The sequence below is a fragment of the Rhinopithecus bieti genome, unplaced genomic scaffold, assembly GCF_001698545.2.
Source record: "Rhinopithecus bieti isolate Rb0 unplaced genomic scaffold, ASM169854v2 scaffold_21201, whole genome shotgun sequence".
In the NCBI taxonomy this organism is placed as follows: domain Eukaryota; kingdom Metazoa; phylum Chordata; class Mammalia; order Primates; family Cercopithecidae; genus Rhinopithecus; species Rhinopithecus bieti.
The window spans coordinates 1,669,389-1,695,821 of NW_016810610.1; the positions used below are offsets into that span (position 1 = coordinate 1,669,389).

The window sequence follows — 26,433 nt, forward strand, 5'->3', positions numbered from 1 at the left end:
AAGTTTGATGCTGTGCTAATTGAGATCTGCTTTAAATAACTGAAGCTAGAACTAGCAACGGAGACCAAACCTATCTTACCATTTACACTTTCCTCTTTCCCAACTCTTTTCTAAATCTTATACTATTTACTTGGGCCAGACCCTTAAAGCTCGAGAAATGCGCAGCCTTGTTTATTTGCAGCCATAATCCCATGTGCCTTCCAAATTTAAATTCTTTGACATAGTTTGGCTTTAAATGATTACAACAAATTTGTTAGAAAACTGCAGTGCCATAAATATTCATAGTGCCATAAAAACCAAAACTTATGCCGAAGCAAACTCATCGTATTTGACTTTTGTGTTTTCTGATGTTTGTTGCGTACTTTTAGAGAGCCGTTCCTGCATGAACCTACAAGCTAATGGAGTTTCCGCGTCCACATCAGTACTGTGGTAGTGGCTGGGCTTTCCACATATGCCCTTGGTGTGTTTGTGTTAATGATGTATGTATCAAAAAGAATTATTTGCCACCTGATCCAAAACAAAGCCCTGAGGTCTATCAAAAAGGTGATAGATATGGCCTGAGGGCACACTGGCTCCAGTGTCCACTGGACTCTAGGGACAGGATGGGTGGAAAAAACAAGCTCTGAAGCCTCAATGCTCAGCAGTCCTGCCACCACCAAAAACATGCAAGAAATGGCTCCTTTAATCCCATTATGTTTATGAAAACATTTTAAAGGCTGCAATTCACATTCACAGACACTTTGAGATCATATAATCCTTTTATGCAGCAAAGGCGTATTTAACAGGGAGATGGGTAAAGAAAGTAAAAAGTGTACTATATACTTTAAGGGTAACGTGGAGTTTTTGTTTGTTTGTTTGTTTGTTTGTTTTGTTTTTGAGACGGAGTCTCGCTTTGTCGCCCGGGCTGGAGTGCAGTGGCTGGATCTCAGCTCACTGCAAGCTCCACCTCCCGGGTTCACGCCATTCTCCTGCCTCAGCCTCCCGAGTGGCTGGGACTACAGGTGCCCGCCACCTCGCCCGGCTAGTTTTTTGTATTTTTTAGTAGAGATGGGGTTTCACCGTGTTAGCCAGGATGGTCTCGATCTCCTGACCTCGTGATCCACCTGTCTCGGCCTCCCAAAGTGCTGGGATTACAGGCTTGAGCCACCGCGCCCGGTCAGTGGAGTTTTGAGAGATTATTAGAGCTTGAAAACCTGTCTTCCATGAAAGCTCCAAAATATTGTTTTATTAATTTTTTGTAGGCATGTACTATCACCTCCATGTTCAGTGCAGAGGGGAGACCAAAAAAAAAAAAATATATATATATATATGTGTGTATATATATATATATATACACACACAGGTGGTCCTTGCCCTCAAAATAGAGCTTCCTAAACTGTAATGTACACATGGACCACTTGGGAATCTGGTTAAAACGCAGATTCACGTTGAGTAGGTCTGGGGCGGGGTTGAGAGTCTGCATTTCTGACAAGCTCCCAGGGGATGCTGATGTGGCCAGTCCAGGCACTCACTCAGTGTTGCAAGACACTAAAACATTTACAAGGCAAACAGTGTAAAGTAGCTTTCTGATCTGCACGTCTTTGAAGAACTCTTCGGGATACCCGGGCTGCTGCTATTCGTCCAGTGGCTAATTAACACAGAAGAATTGTTGCCATAAACTGATGACCAACACAGCCTCTTACCTGACCAGATGTTTTCTGGAAAAGGGCCTGAAAGATGAAAAGCTGGCAAAAATAGCGTGCTTCCAGGAAGTCAAAGGCAATCAATCCTTGGTCACCAGAGTAGCTGATAATAAAAGATTTCAGGTGACTTCAGATTTGCACAACAGGGCAAAATAAGGGATTTGTCAGCCAGTGTCTAGGGCATTTTGGTGGATGTCGTTTTCTTTCTCACAGAGAGGCCTTGGTTTCCTCGAGGTTTTAAATCATGTAAATTCAGTGACCACAGGACTTTCAGACCAATTTGTAGCAATTCATAAACACATTGGGCTGATGACAGCTTGTGGAAATTTGCTCAGACAAAAAGGCCAGGGCAGAGCCCAAAGCTGTCTGTGAATGTATTAATAGTTAAAACATTTAAAAAATATTTTTTTTTTCCTTTTTTTTTTTGAGATGGAGTCTAGCTCTGTTGCTGGAGTACAGTGACACGATCTCAGCTCACTGCAAACTCCACCTCCCAGGTTCAAGCTATTCTTCTGCTTCAGCCTCTGGAGTAACTGGGACTACAGGTGTCCACCACTGTGCCTGGCTAATTTTTGTATTTTTAGTAGAGACGGGGTTTGACCATGTTGGCCAGGCTGGTCTCAAACTCCTGACCTCAAGTGATCTGCCCGCCTCAGCCTCCCAAAGAGCTAGGATTACAGGCATGAGCCACCGTGCCTGACCCGATAACTAAAAACTTAAATAACCTAATGGCACCTTGAGGAAAATGAAAATCCAAACAGAAATCCAGCTTTGAGCTCATAAAAGCCAGTGGGAAAGCTGTAGTCTGCACTGTCTTCCCATAGGACAAGGGCAGCGCCCTGATACTCCTGCGAGGAGGAACTGGGGTTCTGAACAACGATGAGAATTGGGATTGTATATTCATCAGGACTGAGCTCTCCTTTAGGGTAACTTGTCATCAGAATTTTGGAATATAAAAAGTCTGGAAAGTTTAGAATGAAGGTGGTATGACTGAACACATTTCCAAGTTGAACTCAGATTTCTGATCTCAATAAATAAGTGTCTGCCCATGGAAGTATTCAAGGACTAAGACTTTATTAAAAGTCTAAGGGATGAAAGGTCATATTCATTATCTGTAAGCTATAACTTCCCAGAAAATTCAGGAAAAATTAATCCTGACACTTGGGAGCATTTCTTTCCCTTTAATGAAGGTTACAAGGCAAATAACTAGATTGTATGGTGTTACTTCAAATTGCAATGCGCTTAGGCCCTTTGATTTCTGTGATAGAGATCTTTATTAGATATAGCTTATTTTCCAAAGAACAGCCTGAGAATTCTGGGAATAGCAGTGTGGATGCTTGTTATGATCTCCAATTTAGATGGCAGGAAACCAGGGACAAGTCTAATAAATGCACTCAAAATTAGTTTTCTTATTTGAAAGCAGATACTTTTATGTTATCTGATTTTATTGCCAAAATTAATAAATGGCAGCCCATCACAAACATCTTTCTAAGTTGATTAACCCTTCATGTGAAGAGTCCTGGCTTCCCAAGTAATTACCTACTTATTAGTGTACTAACTTCAAAAAAATTATATATTATGTGTTGAGGTCAAGTCAACAGGGGTCAATTCTTCTCCTTCTTTCTTCTTCTTTTCTTCTTCTTCTTCTTTCTTCTTTCTTCTTCTTCTTCTCTTCTTCTTCTCTTCTTTCTTCTTCTTCTCTTCTCTCTTTTCTTCCTTCTCCTTCTTCTTCTTCTTTTCTTCCTCCTCCTCCTCCCCCTCCTCCTCCTCCTCCCCCTCTTCTTCTTCTTCTTCTTCTTTTCTTCTCTTTCTTCCTCTTCTTCTTCTTCCTCTTCCTCTTCTTCTTCTTCTTCTTCTTTTCTTCTTTCTTCTTTCTTCTTTTTTTTTTTTGAGACAGAGTCTCACTCTGTCGCCTAGGCTGGAGTACAGTGGCTCGACCTTGGCTCACTGCAACCTCCACTTCCTGGGTTCAAGCAATTATCCTGCCTCAGCCTCCTGAGTAGCTGGGACTACAGGTGCCCACCACCATACCGGCTAATTTTTTTGCATTTTTAGTAGAAATGGGGTTTCATCATGTGGGCCAGGCTGGTCTCGAACTCCTGACCCCAAATGATCCACCTACCTCGGGCTCCTAAAGTGCTGGGATTACAGGCGTGAGCCACTGCGCCCAGCCAATAGGGTCAATTCTTATCCTGTTTTCTCATTTCTCCATCGTCATAAATAACTTCAAAAGGAAAGCAAACCGGACAGGTTAGGAATTAAGCAACCACATTTTTAATCAATACATACGAACATTTGTTTGTTATCCAGTTACTATTAGGCAGAAAAAAACAGTCATTTATCAAGAATTCAAAAGGTACCACCACCTTGAAAACAAAGTGCCAAAAATCTTTGCCATAAATTCTTCCTCACTTATAGAACTAAAAGTAACAAATATTTACTCAAAATAAGGCTTGGAATTATCTAAAAAGTTCCAGATATATTTTAAAGCTATAACAGATTTTGTACATGAAACCAAAACAGATTGTTTTACACATACATAGACTATCTGACAACCCAATGAATAAATGATTGAATGGATGAATTGTTGAGCATTAGTGATTACTTATGTTCGCATTATGGGCCAGGCTTACATCCATTTCTTGTTATTCTCCTGCCTCACTGTCCCTTGCTCTTCCAAGGCCCTTGGTAAAGTGGCTTCCAGGTAGGCCTGGGCGGTAAGGTGCTGGTGGAAGATGTGAGGGCAGGAGAGGTGAGACCAAGGTATTCTCTGTATCTGACTCAGCTCAATCCATCTCAGGCAGTGGCTTTGTCCTTGTCATGGCTCCACTTTCCACAATCCATTAGTGGTCCTACCTCCCAGTAGGCAGCCCCCACCATGGTTCCAGCTCCTCTGGATGATCCGACTACTAGACTCAGGAAACCAAACCTCTTCTCATTATCGTCATAGCCCTGGGTGTGTTAACAGCTTCTTGCTGTTTGGCTTCTCTTTTATCATCTATGTAAGTCAACTTCCTGTATTAAATTCCCTCTGTTGAAACACCTAGAATGGTTTCTGTTTTCCAGACTGGATCCTGATGGATACATATCAGAATCATTCAGCTTTTTATCCTCTTATCTGGGAACTTTTGCATGAAAATCTGCCCTAAGCCAGTGAAAAATCATTCAAATCACACTCAATACCCACATTCTGCAATAAAGGTCAGTAAATATCCCCTTGGCTGTGTTTTGTCAAACATTGGGATTCTCTTTGCCAAGTGCAAACATGACTCTGCCTACCACTGTTACCACCAATTACAGTGGACACAGCCACAAGCTTTCTCCAGAGGTCACTTTTGTTGCATGTATTAAGTCTAATAACAAGGTAAAAGACATACAAAGAGAAAATTAATCTTAAGAGAAAGTTACACAGTTACCAAATGAATAACATTATTTAAAAAGTCTCTGAAAATTCAGAGAACAAAAGACAGCACCAGAAAGTTTCTTCCCTGTTGAATCAATACATTTCCTGAAATGAAAATCCTGGAGAATTTCTGAATATTTCAAGAGCATCAAAAAAAAAAAAAAATTCTGATTCATTAACGAGTGATCCATTGCTTCTCAGCTAGAATGCACCCCTGATATGGCTAATGACTGAAGTAGAGTTCCTTCGTGAGCATAGAGACCACACAGGGGATCTGCTTCTTCTCATGGAAGCGTGGGTCATCAGAATGAGACTCAAAGTGCCTGGCGACTCTGTCATTCACCCTGGTGAGGATCTGCATGATCTCCAGGTCTTTCCCGTGCTCCTCCAGGATGGAGCAGAGGGCTTGCACAAACCAGGAGCCTCTTCCTGGGCTCCTCCACGAGTAATAGCCTTCAACAGGAAAGAAAGGAGATAATCAAATCAGCTAATTCTGACAGCTGCTCCACTCACCAACGAGACTGACTATATGGGGCTTTTACACCTGCTTTTCAGAAATGATTTCACTCTACTCTGCACACAAGTCATTAATGAGAATTATGCTGGTGTGCTCAGAGAGCAAACATCTGAGATTTAGAGGGTTGGCATGAAGATGCTAGAAAATGCTTTAGGTATTTCAGTATGGAAATCCTATGACAGACAACATCACTAAGGGCCAGCCTTGGTGGATGGTGCCAGGGTACTCTCCTGTGTCAGTTCTCATGGAGGTACCCACCTGATAAATATCAGATACGTGGGTGTGAAACAGATCTGCACATGCAGACTTCCAAAGGAAATGCTGGAGGTCTATTCCATAACTCTGGAACTCCTCACTACCCTTTGGGGGTCAGTGCTACTTTCTAACCCAAATCTACTAGAGAAGGAATTTGCAGGGAACCTTGAAGAATTCTGAGATGTGTTCCTGCTGCTGGGGTACACGGGAGTAGAGGTGGACCTTGCTGAAGAAATCTAGAGGAACGAGGAAGCTAAATGCCCAACTGTCCGAGGGGCAGGGCCAGGAGAACCTGATGCCCTGGGAGGGCAAATCTCATCCTATAACTCCCTAACCTAAAACAGTTTGCTTGCACCACTTTATCTGGGTAACATTCAGGCTGCTTGACACAGCACACAGGGCCCACCATGACAGGGCCACTTGCCTACCTGTCCTGGTTTGATCCTGGCCATGCCCTGTCACATCCAATGCTATGGACTGAACTATGTCTTCCCAAAATTCATTTATTGAAGCCGCACACCATAATGTGACTGTGTTTAGAGGCAGGGTCTTTATGGAGGTAATTAAGGTCCAATGAGGTCGCTAGGGTAGGGCTCTGATCCAAGGGAATTGGTGTCCTTATAAGAAGAGACACGAGAGACCTCACTCATTCTTGCTCTGAATCTCTGCCATATGAGGCTATAGCAAGAAGGTGACCATTTATGAGCTAGAAAGGGAGCCCTCACCAGAAAGTGACTTAGCCGACACCTTGATCTAGGACTTCCCAGCCTCCCTAACTTAAGAGAAATAAATGTCTGTTGTTTAAGCCACCTTGTCTAAGGTATTTTGCTATAGCAGCCCAGGAAGACTGATATACCCCGCGATCCAGCCCCGAGTTTTACCAAATGCATTGGGCTATCCGGCCCCTCAGTACTCTGTCGACAAGCCCTTCTCTTACCCATGTCGTTTGAAATTTTAGGCTCAGTTATAGCAGCTTCTTTTTTTTTTTTTTGAGACGGAGTCTCGCTCTGTCGCCCAGGATGGAGTGCAGTGGCGCGATCTCGGCTCACTGCAAGCTCCGCCTCCCAGGTTCACGCCATTCTCCTACCTCAGCCTCCCGAGTAGCTGGGATTACAAGGTGCCCGCCACCATGCCCCACTATTTTTTTTTTTTTTTCTGTATTTTTAGTAGAGATGGGGTTTCACCATGTTAGCCAGGATGGTCTCAATCTCCTGACCTTGTGATCCACCCGCCTCGGCCTCCCAAAGTGCTGGGATTACAGGCGTGAGCCACAGTGCCCGGCCCAGCAGCTCCTTTTTAACATAGCTTTTCTCATCTGCCTCCTTGTTCAGAGCACCTACAACTCTACCACTGGGTTTGTTTACACAGACATATGCCCCCATTACACCTCCTCCCTCTCAGGAGCAGAAAGACCAAATTATTTTCTATCTTATGCCATCCTTAAAAACTTGTGAAGTTATCACTCTCACAAAATCCCATCTGTAGATTCTGCCAGAGCTGGTTTTCCAAACACATCAACCTATTTACTGTAACCAGTACCCTTGTGCCAAATACTTGACACAACGACTATTACAGCTGGGAAAATTCTAACTTAGTGCTGGTTTGTACCCAAAACAAAGGAAGGACTTTCATTGAATAGACTCAGTCAAATGTGGTGCTCAGTAAATAGTGAGGAGGCGTGCCCATTGCTGGCATTTTCTGTTACCTGTGTAGAGGCTGCAGTGTAAAGGAACCTTGGCTGGGCCACAGCTCTACTGTGCACTGAAATCTCTACCTGACTTTAGGCATATCACTTAGGTTCATCCAAACTAAAAATTATTTTATTTTATCTGTAAAATCAGGACAGGAATAACACTTTTCCTAAATACTGATGGTATTATTGTATATGAGAAAAAATACATGCAAGACACTCTATATTGTAAAGTACTATAGAAATGTGTGTCCTTATCATTTCCAAAATGCTACTAATAATAAATGAATAAATCATTTATGAATCATTCATTTATTTATTTATAAATAAATAAGTCAGCTTTCCTGGAGAGAAAAGTAAATGCATTTCTGTGGTAGGCAGAATAATGGTGCCCAAAGATGTCCATGCCCTAACCCTGGAACCTATGAACATGAAACCTTATGTGGAAAAAAGGACTTCGCAGATGTGGTTAAGGGTATCGGACTGATATGGGGAGAGGAGCCTGGAGTATCCAGGTGGGTCCCATCTAATCACAGGCATCCTTTCTCAGCTGTGGTCAGAAAGAGAGCACTGTAACGACAGAAGGGTCAGAGATGAACAGTTGCTGGCTTTGAAGATGAACGAAGGGGCTACAGCCAAGGAATGCAGGCGGTTCTAACACGCCACATAAAGGCTGGGAAATGGATTTTCCCTTGAGCCTCCAGCAGGAATGTAGCCCTGACAACCTGTTTTGCAGTTCTGACCTCCAGAATGGCAAGATAATACATTTGTGTATTTTAAGCCACTGTGTTTGTAGTAATGCATTACTGCAGCAAGAGGAAACCAATACTGTCCCCAAGTCTGTGTTTTGATGACAGAATGGGCTAAAGTATGCTTGGCAGACAATGGACGTGATACCTGGAACCGTGGAATAGGCGAAGAGGAAGTCAGCTTCCACTGGGATCTTATATCGAGGATTAGCATCTGTGTCATTGATGGGCCCCGAGTCAGCCTGGATGCCATCATCGAGCTCTGTCCCTCGGCAAGCCTAAGTATCAAAGTAGACATCATTCCATGCAGTTGGGAGCAGAAATGTATGTCCTGTTCACATTAGGTGTCCCAATACCTAGAACTGTGTCTGACATACTTAGGAGCTCAATGATAATGTGATGAACAGATAAATGAATGAATGTGTGTCAAATTACTAAGCAAATCAAATCAAAGTATTGCAATGTCTTAAAGAAACCTTCATAATTTGTGGCTGGGTATGGAGGCTCACACCTGTAATCCCAGCACTTTGGGAGCCTGAGGTGGGTGGATGACTTGAGGCCAGGAGTTTGAGACCAGCCTGGTCAACATGGAGAAACCCCATCTCTTCTGAAAATACAAAAATTAGCCAGGCATGGTGGTGCGTGCCTGTAATCTCAGCTACTCAGGAGGCTGAGGCAGGAGAATCACCTGAACCTGGGAGGTGGAGGTTGCAGTGTGCCGAAATTATGCCACTGCACTGCAGCCTGGGTGACAGAGCGAGATTCCATCTCAAAGAAAAAAAAAGAAACCTTCATAATTTGTGATTCAGTGGAAACACATATGCTAACCATTCAGAGACAGAAAAATTAAACCCTAATTTGAATATGGAAACAGCATTTGGATTTGTAAAAATGATGCCATCCCTGTCACTCTATCATCTTTTCCCATTTTCAAGTGTAGTGGCATTGAAAAGAGGTTACCTGAATGAAGAAGAGTTTGGGTTTCTCTAAAAGGGTTTTGCATCTATCCCCCCTAAAATGGGCTGTCAAATCCTTTATTGGTGTGACACCATCTTTCCCATAAATTAAATCTTCTTCTCCGTGGCTTAAGAGGATGCAGGCGAAGCAGGCGGCATTTGTATGGTCCTCTTCAGAAGCTGTAAGCAAACAACATGAACATTGAAGAGTTAAGGTGTAAGTTCTGGGGGCCTCAGATGCAGCACTTCCAGAGGCAGCCTGGCAGCTGCCTCTGACTATTAGAGGCGTACAAAGGAGGGGAGAGGAGGAGCTGGGGACTGGGCTCCTTTCAGAGGATCAGACTTATCTAAGAAGTTAAGAGAGAGGGATAGGTACAATGTAATGGGGGCTGATGGGTGTGGCCCTGCTGTTGGCTAGTTTTGTGACATCAGGAGTGTTACTGAATCATTTTGTGCCTTGATTTCCTTATCTGTACATTGAAGATCAATATTAACTCATTAAATGAGTTAATATTTGTAAAACAGGCCACATAATAAGCATCACGCAAGTATTTGTTAAAGAGAATAAAATATACTAAGTGCAATAAGCCAGTCACTAAAGGGCAAGCACTGCATAATTCCACTTTCAGGAGGTACCTTGAGTAGTCAAGATCACAGAGAGAATATAGAACGGTGGTTACCAGGGGCTGCAGAAAAGGGGAAATAGCCAGTTACTGTTTAACAGAGATAAAGTTTCAGTTATGGAAGATGAAAGAAAGCCTGGAGATGGATGGTGGTAATGGTGACACAACCATGTGAATGTCGTTTTGATCTATACATTTAAAAGTGGTTACAATGGTAAATTTTATGTTATGTTGTGTATTTTACCACAACTAAAGAAAATTAAAGAAAAATAAATAAAAATGCTAGATTGGCTGTCCATTTAGGATACTGAGGAGAGGAATCATAAACCATGTAGCCAGCTGGCCCAGCTAGAACTCACCAAAGGCTCTATGATACTAAGTGACCAGCTACAGGGTAACTAACCATTACTTTTAATGCCAAAAACCACAATTACTTTTGCACCAGCCCGTCACTAGCTAATATACATATCCTTTCTTCTTCTCTATGATTAATGAGGGGGAGGAATAATATTTAGAATTTCTTGAGCAAATACTACGTGCAGACACTGATCTAGGAACTTTACATGAGTTATTTTGAATTCCTACAAGACTGGAACTAGGCCTCATTTATCTTTATTTCCCAGATTTAAAAAAATGGAATCTTGGAGAGGTTTCCTAACCTTCCCCAAAGGTGGTACAACACGTTGGAGACTTGGGACCGTTTTTCAAGCCCAGGACACTGTAAAATCCAGCTACCTCACCAGTTCCAGGCAGAGCAAGAGTGGCCTCTCCCATTCGAATTACCAAGACACTTTGCATCATCTGCACAGTGATTCTTGTATTAGTTTTGATAGTACAGGTATAAGGCAATGGTGATGAAAGTTGGAGTTCTTAGCTTATTTTAAGATTACACAAATGAGGACAGTTACAAAATGGAAGTTTTGTCTGCACTGGAACTGACTGCATGTAAAGTCAGAAAAAATAAATGCTTTACTAGTTTGACAGGACAACAAACAACAATTCTCTAATCGTGACATGCCCGGGGCTTGGGCAGAATGAATCGCCTTTCAAAAGAACAGAAACAGCCGGGCGCAGTGGCTCATGCCTGTAATCCCAGCACTTTGGGAGGCCAAGGCAGGCGGATCACGAGGTCAGGAGTTCGAGACCAGCCTGGCCAGCATGGTGAAACCCTGTCTCTACTAAAAAAAAAAAAAATTTAGCCAGGCATGGTGGCATGCACCTGTAATCCCAGCTACTTGGGAGGCTGAGGCTGGAGAACTGCTTGAATCCGGGAAGTAGAGGTTTCAGTGAGCCGAGATTGCACCACTGCACTCCAGCCTGGGCGACAGAGCAAGACTCTGTCTCAAAACAAAACAGAAAACAAACAGAAACTACAACTGGGACAAGTTCATATGCCTATCTGGGCCATTATACTTCTCAAAGCATGCTCACAAAATTCCTCTTGGCTCATAAGCTTCCTCATTCCATCCCCAAGAAACAGCAGGAGCTGGTATCATAATCTGCCTTTCAGGAAAGCAAAAAAAAAAAAAAAAAAAGAATCAGGATGATCTGGTTGCCTTGCCTGGGTTGCCTGTTAGAACTTGGGCCAGACCCAGATCTCAGACTCCTGACTTCTAGTCTGGTCTAAGACATGACCTACTAGGGTACAAAAGGTAAGCTTGTAAGAGCCAAGTTGGAGGAAATTAGGAAAAACGCCTAGTTTAAAAAAAAAAGATGGTGGGGACTTTTTTTGTTTTAGCTGCGACGTTAACAAAAACAGCAGTGATTTAGATTGTGTTCCTATATACTTCCTGTGGGTCTGTGTCTAATGAATTGATAGGATGTTACTTTCAAACACTTGCCCTAAATGCCAGAATACGCTAGGTGGCATCCATTAGAGAGGGTGGTATAATAGGAAACGCGTTTGTCCTGGAGTCAGAAGACCAGAGCGTGGGTTTCAGTTCTGCCCCTACTAACTGCACCCTTCAGTGTATCTTTCATCCTCTCTGAAGCTCCACCCCTTCTTTTATTTTTTTATTTTATTATTATTATTTTTTGAGACAGAGTCTTGCTCCATCACCCAGGCTGCAGTGCAGTGGTGCCATCTTGGCTCACTGCAACCTCTGCCTCCCGGGTTCCTGGGTTCAAGTGATTCTCATGCCTCAGCCTCCCAAGAAGCTGTGATTACAAGTATATACAATGCCTTCCAAGGCCACACTCGGCTACTTATTGTATTTTTAAGTAGAGATGGGGTTTCACCATGTTGGTCAGGCTGGTCTCGAACTCCTGACCTCAGGTGATCCACCCATCTCAGTCTCCCAAACTGCTGGGATTACAGGTGAGACACCGCATGTGGCCCGCCCCTACATTTATAAAATAAGCATAATATTCTGTTGCCCAACATTGCAGGGCTTCTGTTAAAGATCTAATGAAATAACTTAGTGAACATGCTATATAAAAAATAACATAGTTCTAAAGTATATGGGAATTATTATTCGCTATCCGCCACAAGGGAAAAGTTTACACTTACACTTCATTCTGGAAAGGATGACATGGATTTGTTACTTCCCAGGAATGAGTCTTTTGAAATTGTGACCATTCTGTACATAAAGAATCTATTTCTCTTGCTGGACTTTCAGCTGATTTCATCATTTTACAGAGACTGAAGGCTCCTGACAGAAACCTGCCTACCCCAGGACAGGTCATGGACTGGTCAAGAGGGAGGGAGGTTTCTCACACTCAAATTCCTCTGCCCTGCACAGGCATCCTCCTGAGATGGGCCTGGCCACGGTGGGAGGATCGCCTCCCTTAGGTGCAGGAAGAAGATGGAGGGGCGGTAAGGGCTCAACTTTTCTTTTCTCGAGACAGGGTCTCACTCTGTCACCTAGGCTGGAGAGCAATGGTGTGATCATGGCTCACTGCACCCTTGACCTCCTAGGCCCAAGCAATCCTTCCACCTCAGCCTCCCAAGTAGCTGGGACTACAGGTGCATGCCATCATGCCTGGCTAATTAAAAAACAAACAAACAAAAAACCATTTTTGAGATAGGGTATTGCCATTTTGCCCAGGCTAGTCTTGAACTCCTGGGTTCAAGGGATCCTCCCACCTTGGCTTCCCAAAGTTCTGGGATTGCGCTTACCTTTTTTAAGCAGATTTTGCATCTTTGCACAAGAGCAGTCATTATGGACTGTCACGTCAAAACCCAGACTTCGGAAGCACTTAAAGAGTGCCTCGGCATCTTTGTCTGTTCCGTTTCGAACGCCCATACCTGTGGGAATCAAGTAACGAGTCCATAGGTGAGCATCCCCTGGTTGAATACCACACGCGGGTACCAGTGGGCCGGGCGCTAAATGTACTGGCGCCAGCTGCAGCAGAAACACTCCAAGTATATACAACGCCTTCTAAGGCCACAATTTAAATGAATTGAAGCAAATTCAATGGGGAGGCTAACAGTGCAGGCTGCCACAACAGGTGAGCCTCCTGGTAACACTCAGCTCCCATCAAAGCCAAGGCTCTCCTGGATTCTCAGCCCTTTGGTCAAAGCCCCGCATCAGCTAATACATGTGGTGGGACCTTAGACTGAACGTTCTCCATTTCCACATAACCCTTTCCCCTGGATACAGCAACCCCGCCTTCAGAGGGGCTGTCTGCCACAGTAGGGGGATGCAGCATTTATCCCATAAATGTCTGATACAAATAGGAGATGAAAGGGAACCAGAAAGATTAACCCATGCCCACATACCTACCTGTCACTTTATCGAAGTTCTTGTTGTTTATTATGATGCATTTGCCCATCTTCTCAAAATTCATGTTGTACTGATATGTAGGCACTCGGTCCCGGGTGGTCTTGATGGATTGCTCTGAGACATTTTTCTTCTTCTTACTGGGGAAATAAAAAGTTCCATAGTCAGGGGCTGTGGAAGCGTGTATAGTAGCGCCTCTTCATTTTACTACTAGCGTGAAAGGGGGGATGCCTAAGAAAACTGCAATATCCTTGAAGAAAAGACCTAGCGTGGACAGACTGCTCTGTTTAATTGTCATGTTTAAGTGGAACAGGGTCCCCTGGCAAATTTTATTAGATGCCAGAGAAATGCAAATTAAAATCACAATGTGATACCAGTACAAGCTCACCAGAAAGGCTACAGTGTAAAAGACGCAAAATGTTCAGCCCCCTGGATTAACAAACATTGCTGGTGGGAACCTACTTTGTACACCCATCGTGGAAACCTGGCAGAATTTACTGAAATAGAATGTATACATAACCTATGCCAGAGCAACTCCCCTGGGAAAAGCAAACACGTTCACCAAGACGGGTCCACACGTATCACAGCAATACCATTCAGCGATGGCCTCCAACAGAAAATAATCCGTACATCCATTCGCAGTCAAATGTACACATTGTTGAATGTTCATCTAATGAAATACGACACGAGAAGGAACAAACCACCGCAATGTGAAGCGACGTGAATAAACCTCACAAATATAACAGAGTGAAAGAACTGGCATACAAAAGGGTATATACAAAGTTAAAAAGAACAAAACTCACAGCTAGGATCAGAAATCTGGAGATGGTTTTTCCTACGGTGGAGATCAGAGACCAGAGGGACACGGGGTCTTTCTTGAGGGTGACTCATATTTTGTTTCTTGGTATGGGTGCTGGTTGCATGTGTGTTTCTGTTGGTGAGAATTTATCAGTATGTGCACGTTCTATGTGGATGTTATGTGTTAATAACATTTACATTAAAAGGGGGAAAAAGGAACAGAAGGATCACAACAAAAAAGTAGGCTCTTTCCAATCTCCAGACAACTGGTGGTCCAGTTTGCCAAAAGTCTAGCAGGTAGGCACTGTGGTGGGGCACGAGGCACCACGGAGCCGGCAGAGGGACACATTTCCAATGAGGGTGGGAAGCCATCTTGCCAGCCATCCATGCCAACGTGAGCTCCAGGAGGGAGACATTTCTCTGTTCTGAAAATCACTGAATCCCCAATAGGGAGAACAATGCCCGGCATATAAGTTGCTCAATAAATATTTGTGATATAAATGAATGAATAGAATCATATCCACTTCATTTTACAGATATGGAAACTGAGGTCCACAGGGAGACAGGATTGTCCCAGGTCACCCAGCTAGTGATGGGCGGGTCCAAGTCCGCTACCCTGTCCCCCGGAGTATTTGCTAGAATGATCTGCCTGCCCTTCTCCCATGGAGCCTAGCCAGAGTTAGAAGCAGCAAAATAAAAGTCAAAACCCAGCTTGTTACCTGACAAACATGGGGTCAAGGGTACCGCACTTGAGTTGTCATGGACTTCTATGGTTGGAGTTTCTCAGAATCTCTGAAAGGACACGGCCTTCCCCTCTCTGCCCCACTCCTATCTTACTTCAAATTACAGATGAGCTGTATATGTCTAAGCTGCAGATGCTGTATTGTTGTTTTTCCCCGTGAACATGACTTTATCCTCCACTTTTGGAAAGTCAAATTTCTTCCATGCGGCCATTTTACTTTTAAAAGAGAAATAGTCCTGAATCTGTTTTGCCTTCTCTGGGCTCCTCCGCTGTTTTGTGTTCCATCTGGTTTACAGGGTGACGCTGGGTTTTCTTCACATTTCCTTCCACAAAGAAGCAGCACAAAAGAGCGCTAGACTTGGGGCTGGTCGGAGCTCTGCGTCCACCTGCCCGTGTGACCTGATCCAATGAGTTGTTACCCTTTGCAGAGCACCAACTTCCTCTCATGTAACGCAGTCAGTTGCACACGGTAGGTGAAGCATTTTGTGATTGTCACAAAATTAGATGGGAGGTGCAATGGCAGCAGGTACTTCCTGTGACGTCTCCCCACCTCCTGTCCCTTGGAGATGTATCAGCAAAGGGAGTTTCTGCACTGTTCAAGGACACATCATTCAGGCAGCAATAGGATTTCCTTACTGCCACCCTGTTAATGACTGCTACTGACAGCGTCCTCTGTACTTTTTAAAATATGTGTGCACAGCTTTTCAAACACACAAAATCTCTGGTCTTTGATAGGCGCCTCAGAGGTAGGTAGAGGGGGGATAATCATGTCCATTTTATAAGTAACAATAATAATTAACATTTGTCAGTTCTTACTAGGGGCCTGGATATTGTCAAAACTCTCATCTGCATGTCCTCACTGAATTCTGATAGCAACTCAAAGAGGGAGGCAGATATCATCGTAACCCCCTTTAAGGATGAGCTGCGGAGGCTTGGAGTAGGGAAGTAACTAGCTCAGGGTTGTGAGGGGGCACAGCAAGTCCAAATCCAGGCAGTTGGCCATGGATTCAAAGAATTAAAATTGTTATAAAATCTCCATACTGCTTAAAGCAATCTACAGATTCCATGCAATCCCTATCAAAATACCAATGACATTCTTCAACTGAGATAGAAGAAAAAAAATCTAAAATTTATATGAAACCACAAAAGACCTAGAATAGCCAAAGCCATCCTGAGCAAAAGGAACAAAACTGGAGAAATGACATTACCTGACTTCAGATTACACTACAAAGCTATAGTAACCAAAACAGCATGGGACTTGCATAAAAACAGACGCACAGATTAATGGAAAAAAAAAAAAAAGAGAGAAAATCCAGAAATGAATCTATGCATTTACAGTACACTCATTTTCAACAAAGGGGCTAAGAACATACATTGGGGTAAGGACAATGTCTTCAATAAATGGTGCTGGGAAAACTAGATAACCATATGCAAAAGAATGGAACTGGACCCCTAACTATTGCCATATACAAAAATTAAATCAAAATGGATGAAAGATTTAAAGCTAAGACCTGAAACTATGAAACTACTAGAAGAAAATGTTGGAGAAACTCTCCAGGACATTGGTCTGGGCAAAGATTTCTTGAGTAAGACCTCAAAAGCAGAGGCAACCAATGCAAAAATAGTACATAAGTCCAAAAGAAGTATATTTACGTAGCTATTTCTTATTAGTATACCTGCCACCTATGGCCCAGGAGCTTTATAAAATCACTGCATGTTCTCACAGCCATGCTGCCTTTGTGTAGTAAGAAAATTCAAGTTCAGAGTTGGTATGTGATTCCTGGTGATCTGACCCCAAAGGGTGTGCTTTCTCTACTAGACTATTTTTTCTTTGAACAAACACTGTTTTTGATACTAAAATTCAGGACAGGACTTACTCATCTTCCAGGTTACTTTTGTGGAGGGTGGAATATAATCTGTGACCTTTCTGAAATTAGGTCTCCTGGCCCAGTTAACCCCTCTACCAAGGTAGTTTCAGGGTGGGCTTCAACTAGTGCTCTTCACAACCCTTCAGAAAATACCAGAATGGGATAAAAGAAAAGAATACTGAATAGGTAGAGTTTTTATTTATTTATTTATTTTTGAGATGGAGTCTCTCTCTGTCACTCAGGCTGGAGTGCAGTGGCACGATCTCAGCTCAGTGCGACCTCCTCCTCCCAGGTTCAAGCAATTCTCATGCTCGGCCTCCTGAGTAGCTGTGATTACAGGCGTGCACTACCACGCCCAGCTAATTTTTGTATTTTTAGTAGACATGGTTTCACCATGTTGCCCAGGCTGGTCTTGAACTCCTGAACTCAGGTGATCCACCCGCCCTGCCCTCCCAAAGTATTGGGATTACAGGTGTGAGCCACCGTGTCTGGCCTAAAGTAGGTTCTTAACATGTCAACTGAATTTCAGAGCAAACTCCCTGGGTCCTGCAGCTAATTTAAGGCTATTCAAAGATCCTAAGAGTAGCATGAAGTCTAGCAGGCTGGAAGTCACAGTTTATGCACTAAAATCCTTTCAGAGATAAAGTCCTACTTCTTTCTTCTGTGGTATGGATCTCAATGATGATATCAAAGTAAAAAACAAGCTGACATTTTTTTAAAGCTGTCATTAGCTCATCCTCAGTGATGAGCAAAACAAAACTAGCAAGCATCCTTTATGAGAAAAACAGAATTAGATATGTTATGTGAAAAATAAAAGGACTCTGATTCTATCAGAATAAAATTTGGAAAATTAACTGGTTACATAAAAAGAACACAACAGAGGAAGAAAGATAAACACTTTAAGAAAACACTGTCCATGGTTATGAAAAGTACCTTAAAATTGAATATGAAATATGGTCCTCACTCCTGGTAAATATCTCAAAAGGGTGATACCTAGTCTGCCCCTAAATTGAACTCCTATTTTTCAAAATGAACTTAATATCTGCTTCCTCCTTCTGGATTTGAGTCTGCCAATATTAATTTCTCCTTCTAAGCAAAAGAACTTAGCTAGTCTGCCCCTAAAATGAACTCTTATTTTTCAAAATGAACTTGGTATCTGCTTCCTCTTTCTGGATTTGAGTCAGTCAATATTAATTTTTCCTTCTAACCAAAATAGCTTTTTGTTAAACTCACATCTTCCCAGACCACAGATGTGTGTTTGTGAGTGACTATCAATTCAACCCCATTGAATTCATCTTCCTAAGAAGAGCCGGCTTTGGGAAAACTCCATCCACAGCTTAACTTTGAAGAAGCAAACCCTGATAATTAGATTAAAGCATGTAACTGGAGACAGACAAAGAAAAGGTGCAAATGATTGTCTAGAAGGCATCAGGAGGAAAGCATCAGAAAAAAAGGGGGAGAGGGACGAAAAGTCTACTGCTTATAGATATATTCGGCAAGAATGGGCATCTAAGAGATTAGGCTTCCACCTAAGAACTGTGTTGTTTTGGGGTACCTTCTTTCCCTCGGGGATTATATCCCTTTCACCCCCATTCTCCCTTTGAGGCTACAATGAGAGCCACCATATTGGTAGAAAGTGATTTGTCATCTGGCCCACTTGACCCTGCAGCCACCACTGATTGGTCCAGGGGGCACCTGATCCCCAGGCTGGGCCAATCAGCCCTGTTCCCTGGGAATTTGAGAACTGAAATTGAGAAAATGGGTCAGTCTCTGTCAAGGTGATTAAAATGAGAGTTGGTGGCTGCCATGTTTTACCATGTGGCCTGAGCAGCCAAGAGGACAGACTGGCAAAGATTGGGCAGAACAAAGCCAATGGATAAGAGAAATGTGGGAATGGAGGCGGAGAGGGGGTAATGTTCACCCAAGATTCCTGTGAGCCTGAGTGTTCCTTTAAAAAGAAATCAAGCTGGGCATGGTGGCTCATGTCTGTATTCCCAGCACTTTGGGAGGCTGAGACGGGCAGATCACCTGAGGTCAGGAGTTCAAGACCAGCCTGGCCAACGTGGTGAAACCCTGTCTCTACAAAATACAAAAATTAGCTGGGCGTGGTGGCGTGTGCCTGTAATCCCAAGCTACTAGGGAGGCTGAGGCAGAAGAATCACTTGAACCCGGGAGGTGGAGGTTGCAGTGAGCCGAGATCATGCCTTTGCACTCCAGCCTGGGTGACAGAGCAAGACTCTGTCTAGAAAAAAAAAAAAAGAAGAAAAAAAAAGAGAAATCAGATCCCACCATCACCACTTAAAGCCCTCCCAGGGCTCCCTGTGAAACTCTGTTCCAGGGTTTCAGAAGCCTTCAGGGTGTCCCTACTGGCCTGTTGGCCACAGTTCTGGTGCAGCTCTCCCCTGCACAGCTCAGATCTGCTTGCAGAGGATCACAGGGCATGGCAGGACCCAGGGCACCCACGATGATTCCTACCCAGTGGAGCTGGCCACTGTCCCTTGGTCTCTTGTTTCTGCACGCAGCAACCCTAGTTCATTGGGCATCATGCTGCTTGCTCCCTCAGGCCAGGACCCTGGAAGGCTCAAGCTACATCATCTTTTGACCTGATATCCACCATTCCTCCTAACTGGCTTCTCTCCAAAATGAGCTTTTAAAAACGGTAAGGCCAGGTGTGGTGGCTCATACCTGTAATCCCAGCACTTTCCAAGGCCAGCGTGGGCAGATCACGAGGCCAGAAGTTCGAACAACCTAGGTGACATGGAGAAACTTGGTCTCCACGAAAAATACAAATAAATAAATAAAGCCAGTCATGGTGGTGCATGCCTATAGTCCCAGCTGCTTGGGAGGCTGAGGTGAGAGGATCACTTGAGCCTGGGAGGCAGAGGCTGCAGTGAGCCGAGATCGCACCACTGCATTCCAGCCTCGGCAACAGAGACCCTGTACTTAAAAAAAAAAAAGATAAATCCAGTCAGATTAGTTCCTTGCCCAGAGCCATCCAGTGGTTTTCTCATATATTGGGAAGGAACTCCAGAGTCCTGACCACAGCCCGCAGGGCCTACATGAGTTACTACCCTTATTATATCCACTTTTTCCTTCCCACTCTTGCCTCAGCCTCCAGAGTAGCTGGGATTACAGGCGCACACCACCATGCCTGGGTAATTTTTTTTGTATTTTTAGTAGAGATGGGGTTTCACCATGTTGGGTAGGTTGGTCTCAAACTCCTAACCTCAGGTAATCTGCCCGCCTCGGCCTCCCAAAGTGCTGGGATTACAGGCGTGAACCACCGCACCGGCCCCTGCTTTAACTTTTAAATTCATCACCTGATCTCAAATTAGAGCTATATTGTCTCCTGCTAGAGTATAAACTCTATGAGGGCAGGACCTGGACGACTTCACTGCAGTTCCCCAGCTTCTACAACAGTGCCCGACACATAGCAGGTGCCCAACAGTGTTTTGTGAATGAGTGAAGAGCGTTTCGTGCTGAAGAAATACCACAGTCAGAGGCCCTGGGCCACCTCCAGTTGAGATGGAGATCAGGTAAATGGAGCTGCCATCCTGCCTGGTGACCAGCAGGACATGTCAGGGGCAGGTGAGGGAGGGGCACACTGGTACCTGCACTTCCATTTTACCAGTTCTTGTTGCAAGGCTGCTGCGGAGACACTCATTAGGTACAGTCTCATTAGGCTCAAAGTTCACATATAGGAAGAGAACAGATTTCTGAGAGGGAGTTGATTCAGGGCAGCCCTTCCTGCTGATTCTGCAGGAATGCAGGACAACGCTTTTGCTTATTTCTTTCAGGTGGGAGATCTAATACTACTTGGAAACATTTTTGGAGTAATAAGTTTTCTTCCCTCATTTCCCCCGATTCTCCCATTCCAATGTTGAATCTTCACAGCACACCTCAATTACAAGAGCTATCTGGCAGACATAAGCTTATTCAATTAGTCACGTGCTCCCACAATAACCAGGTTGGATCATAAAGGGAGGGTTCTTTAATCAAAATCACACAGTACTGTAAACAAGAATGAGGAAGCTCTTTATGTTCTGATGTGGGACAATCTCCAATAACTCGTGTTAAGTGCAGAACAAAACCAAAGTGCAGAACAATGGCAGCAGTGTGCTACCTTTTGAAAAAAACTGAGAAGAAAAGATGTTTAGATTTGCTCATATCTGCATAAAGAGACACTGGACGGATGGTGCAGTAGATAAATCCATGGATTCAGGGGCTGGACTGCGTAGATTTGAATCCCTATTCTACCACATAGCTGTGTGACTGTGGGCAAGTTACTTAACCTCTCTGCGCTTGTGCTTCCTCATTTGTTCAAAGGACAAAATAACAGCATCTAGCTCAGAGCTTGTAAACAAGTTAATATTCACAAAGCATTTAGAACAGTGTGTGTCCTGTAAATAAACATCATGATTATTACTGTTATTGATACAGGAGATAGAAATTATTTAGGCAGATAGTAAGAGTATAAGAGTCCTCCACAGAATTTCCCTTTTAACAAAAAGCAGCCCCCAAATCATTTCTTTTTATTTTTTTGTAACAAAGAGCAGCCTCAAAACTCGAGCTGCAGACACAGATAAGCTAGAAGCTTGCACAGGTGAACGCCGGCAGCAGTGCCAATAGGAAAGGGCTACTTAAGGGCCAGGTATGTGTAACAGGGAGGCTCCATCTTCCCTTTTCTTTGTCACCATGTGTACAGTAAGGAAACAGGTAACATGGCACTGGCCAGGTGGAGAACCAGCTGCATAATACAAGATGAGGGTGGGGTGGTCAGCTTTTTCATGCCCTATGCAAATGGCACACCTGGTCCAACCAATCTTTTGCACCCTATGTAAATCAGCCATCACCTCCTCAAGCTCATCTATGAAACTCCTTGCATTCCACTGCGGAACCAGCAACCCATTTCTCTTGGACCCCTTTCTCTCTGCAGCAGAGAGAGCTCTTCTCTTTCTTTTGCTTATTAAACTTCCACTCTGAACCTCAGTATTTGTGTGTCTGTGTCCTAGTTTTCCGTGGCCGTGAGACAACGAATCTCGGGTATTTACTCCCGACAGTGATGCTGGTTCATTATTATGTCTGTCTTTCTGAGTGGTCATCTGTGTTACAGGGAGCTGGGAGCAGACAGCAAGCAAGAGTGGAAAGAACTCTGTGTAACTTTTTTATTATATGCAAATAAGTTATTCAAAACGCTAAACTAATAATTACCATTTAATAGTTAAAAGTCATTTGCTTGCTACAAATGGATTTCAAGATCTGGCTTATTCTGAAGATCACTGGATTCATAATTTTTTGTGCTAATTGAGAGGGCTCCCTAGATGCCCCATTTTTCTATTTTTCACTGTGACTTTATCCCTCTGCCTAGTCTTCTAAACTTCTTACTCCTCTGTGTCAGCAATAACAACAAGAATAAATACATAATGTCACTTTTTCATCATTTACCGCTTTACATATATTATCTCATTTAATCTTCTATGAGGTATTAACTCCATTTCACAGAGAGATGAAATCAGCTTGTCCATAATTACAAAGCTAGAGAGGAATAGAGCCTAGATTCATTCCGAGGTGTAACACCAAGTCTCCTATTCCAGAGTTTCTCATCTTTGTTAAAATTCGGATTCCTGTGCTTTGGTCTAGACCTAGAGAATGAGTCTCAGGTCAGGAGTGGGCGTTTTCCTGGGACGATCTCCAGTAAGTAGCGTTAAGCACAGAACAAAAGCAACATGCAGAACGACGGCAGCAGCAGAGGGTCTGAGCATCTCGGACCCTCTGAAGCTTGAGGGTCAAGACAAAAGCCTGTCTGTCCACTGCATGGGCCCTCTTGGCTCCGACCTTTCATTGCTGTCTCTGATCTTGTTTCAATTCCCTCGCCTACTTCCAGAGCCCGAGGAAGCGGAAAAGTTGATGGAAGATGTTGGCCCCACATTCCCGCATGGTGCCGATGCGCACTCCCGTGTGGGGCGGAGAACACCAGCTCGCTCCACTGTATCGAACACCTCTCCAGCTGTGCACAGCCTTTTGGCTCCTTGGTTCTTGGACAGAAGATGGAACCTGACATACCTCAGGAAGCACAGCCTCTGGAAGGTGCCCCTCTGCAGCAGTGAGGGTGTATTTAGGGCCACGGGGGCAATTTACAACTCTCCATGAAACCTGCAAGGTCTCCTAGCAGTGACAGCTGAGCAGAACATTAAACTGAAATTCCTTTAATGCCACCACCAAAATCCTTCCAGGAAATGCCCCAGCAGGCAGTGTCATCCTTAGAGTCTCCTTCCTTTGTAACAAACTGTGTAGAGTCCCCGGGGCAGCCTGGGTGTGAGCAGTAATTCACTCTCAGCACAGTCAGAGGAGGCATGCTTTGTAATCCCAGTCCTAGCAGCAAATAGAGTTACTGTCTGTTTGGAAATCAGCTGCTGGAACCGAGCAGATCATCAGATAAACAACGGCTACTGGACAGCAGAAAGGGCCTCAAGGGCTCCCAGGAGACTGTGCTAATTAATTAGCCGATGGCACAAAGAAGACAACAGTTCATAGCTCAGCCCAGCAGGTTCTCCCAGGGGTGAGAGCTGGGGAGGGAATAAGAAAGAAAATAAAATGCTTTCAAAGGTTCAGATTAGAAACTTCTTCAGCTGGCAATCATCCCCAAAGACATGATTTTCTAAAAGTGGCTGCTCTTGTTTCTCCAGGTTCCTAGGACCTCACAGCAGAAGATGTTGAAGCATGTGAGAACAGCTGTACCCTGCCAAAAGGGGCGGCAGGAGGAAAAGGCCACTGAGATTCTTTCAAGTCCAGATCAACGGGAATAAGTTTTTCTTCGGAAGCTGATGAACGATACCAACGGTGGAGGAACCACTTCAGATATTTTTAAAGTCACCATGAAGAAGTATGAGTATTTTTATAGACTTATGCTTTACAAATTGAATTAACAATCATTATCTCACTGCTTCTGCAAAGTGCAGACGAGAGGCAAAGAAAGACAAGGCAAATAAAACTGGCCAGGGTAGTTTTTCCTCCAGAGTTTATCACTTCCCATTCTATCCATCCTCCTCTTTTTCCTCTCTTTGCTAATTGCTGATGCAACTACCTTGACTTTGGCCCTTTTTACATTCTAAAGACTTTTACTAAGATTACTTTGCGAAGAAACATCTGATTCTTGTTTTAGAATCTGCCATTAAGTGCAAAGTCCAAGATAAACCAGAGCAGTGAATTCAAAGTTCTAAATCCGCTTAAAAGCTTCTGTGTTCCACAATTCACTGCAGATCTTAAAAAAGAAATCTGGCTACTAAATCACTATGCTTAGGACTAGACAAGCAAGATCACAACACACCACAATATCATGGTAGAATGACTTACTCAGTGCACTTAAGTGTGCACTAAAATGCAAAGGAAAGTTAATTAACAGAGCAGGTTGAATCCAGTGCTTCCTAACCATCCCAACTCTTTCTTCATGTTGAGTTTTCTTGCCCGTATGGGCAAGTACCATTATCTTTGTTTCCAGATGTGTTCAGATAAGCATAAATCTCTGCTAGGAACACAAATAATGCCAGCATCAACTATCAGGAAGGAACCAGACTGTCCTAACTTCTTAGGTAGACAGCCATTTCTTGCAACTTCTAATTTCACAGTGTGAGCTCAACTCAGTCGTTTTCACTACAACACAGTCAAGAGTCAAAAAATTATAACCAAGCTCTCATGATTATTTAGATAAAAAGGCCTCCTTGAAGAGCCTTACAGCAACTTGTATCAGAAAACATTATAGGATAAAAATATTCTGCCTACTTTACAAAGAAGTGAAAAACCTTAGAAAGAGTACAATGGATTTTTACAATCCACTCCGGGTGCAAGTATAATTTTCCCCATCACTGGAGTGGATAAATACAGGTTTTATCCTCTTATGGATCCCCCAGGCTACTCAAAATGTGAATTATGCCTTTCTATATTTGGAAAGGAATATAAGCATGCAAGAAGCCCACTGCGATTAATTTTCTAAAGTATCACCATGAATAGGATTCCCAGTAGCTCTATCTGCTTGCAGACATTCATCAGCATGAAAGTAAACACACCACCAGGCTCACATTTCCCCAGAGCTGTTTCATTCGGAACTAGAGCTCTGGTTTTCGTAGCCGCTTTGTCTAAATATTTTTGGGATGATTCATTCATGGTTTCAACATCTCAACAGAGGGCATCCCCACGGTCCTAACATACCAAGGCACAGAGCAAGACAGAGAAGAAAAGAAAGAGTGAAGGTAGTACCTAGTGTCTCCATCCGAAAACAGTTCCCTTTGCATCAGAACTAGGCTGTGCCCTGAGACGACAGGAAGTGAGTTTCCTTCTTCTCTGTAATAATAAAAACTCAACATGCTCGGAGCTCAGCAGGGGATAAGACTGGCACAGGCCGCCTGGCCCTGAAGGCCTGTGACTGAATCAGCAGTGAACTGCACGCTGGAGTTTTCCATAGGACCATTCAAACTCGGGCTGGGAAGGTCACACTGGCCTCTCCCTTCTCTGCTGACCGGCAGAAATGCCCCGGCTCCCCATTGTAGCACCCCCCAACCCTGGGATGGCTCCCTATGGAAAAAAGCAACTGTTTGTGAACATGGGGTCCAAAGGAAAAAAACAAACAAATTTCCATAAACATGCAGCCAGGAGCACAATGTTTAAGAGTGAAAAATTGGAAGCAACAGGGGAATAGCTGAGCAAGAGACAGAGTATCAACAGAACAAACCATCATAGAGTTAAAGTTGATGAGCGTCACTCACGGTCAACCCACTGAAGTGCTAAATCTACGACAGGCTGCAAAACAGCACTCACATGACGGCAAAACATGTCAAACTATAGGTAAGTTAATCAACAAAAGCAGGAAGTGTGTGGTGAAGTCAAGAGTTCAGGTTCATTAGGTCATGTTTTTCCTTTAAAGGTATTCAAGTGAATAATACAAATAATAGGAGACCATGGAAGCATACCAAAGCTCTTCATTTTCAAACGAGGCATACAAACATTTTTCAATGATCTTGCATAAAGTACACGATCCAGGAGTTGCTGTATTTCCCCATCTCAACCCTCCAAATGCAACAAGGAAAATGCGAACACATAAAAACAAAACACTTATAAAGTGAACTGCTCAGCAATGCTTTTCTCAATTTCTTGGTTCAGGACCACAGTCTAGAAAGGGTGTGAAGCTGACAGAATGAGCTTATGACACCTGCTACCCTGCACAAGCCTCTCGATCATCTGCCATCCTCAGGTCTGTGAACAAGAGAGAAAATTCGCTCTATACATTTTTTCTCTGAAATTCAGTTGCAAAAATACAGACATGGGGAAGCAAACTCAGTTTAAAAGAGGCTAAGGAGAAGAATACATCCCCCTCACCAAAACATATTAACCTCCACATATCCCTCTTTCCCCTAAAAAAAAAAAAAAAAAAAAAA

The 26,433-nt window shown here is 43.5% G+C and overlaps 1 protein-coding gene across 2 annotated transcripts in view; it reads right to left on the minus strand.

The window, feature by feature from the left end:
- Nucleotides 1–3,931: 3,931 nt before the first annotated feature.
- The window catches only part of CASP7 (caspase 7), a 51,547-nt gene continuing 29,045 nt past the window's right edge, over nucleotides 3,932–26,433 (minus strand). For both annotated transcript variants that reach the window (XM_017892504.1, XM_017892503.1), the window contains exons 3-7: nucleotides 13,601–13,737; nucleotides 12,994–13,122; nucleotides 9,257–9,432; nucleotides 8,445–8,574; nucleotides 3,932–5,538 (exon numbers count right to left, since the gene is read on the minus strand). In XM_017892504.1, the coding sequence (XP_017747993.1) occupies nucleotides 5,309–5,538; nucleotides 8,445–8,574; nucleotides 9,257–9,432; nucleotides 12,994–13,122; nucleotides 13,601–13,737 (802 nt within the window). In that variant the 3' untranslated portion in view covers nucleotides 3,932–5,308. The remainder of the gene's footprint in view (nucleotides 5,539–8,444; nucleotides 8,575–9,256; nucleotides 9,433–12,993; nucleotides 13,123–13,600; nucleotides 13,738–26,433) is intronic.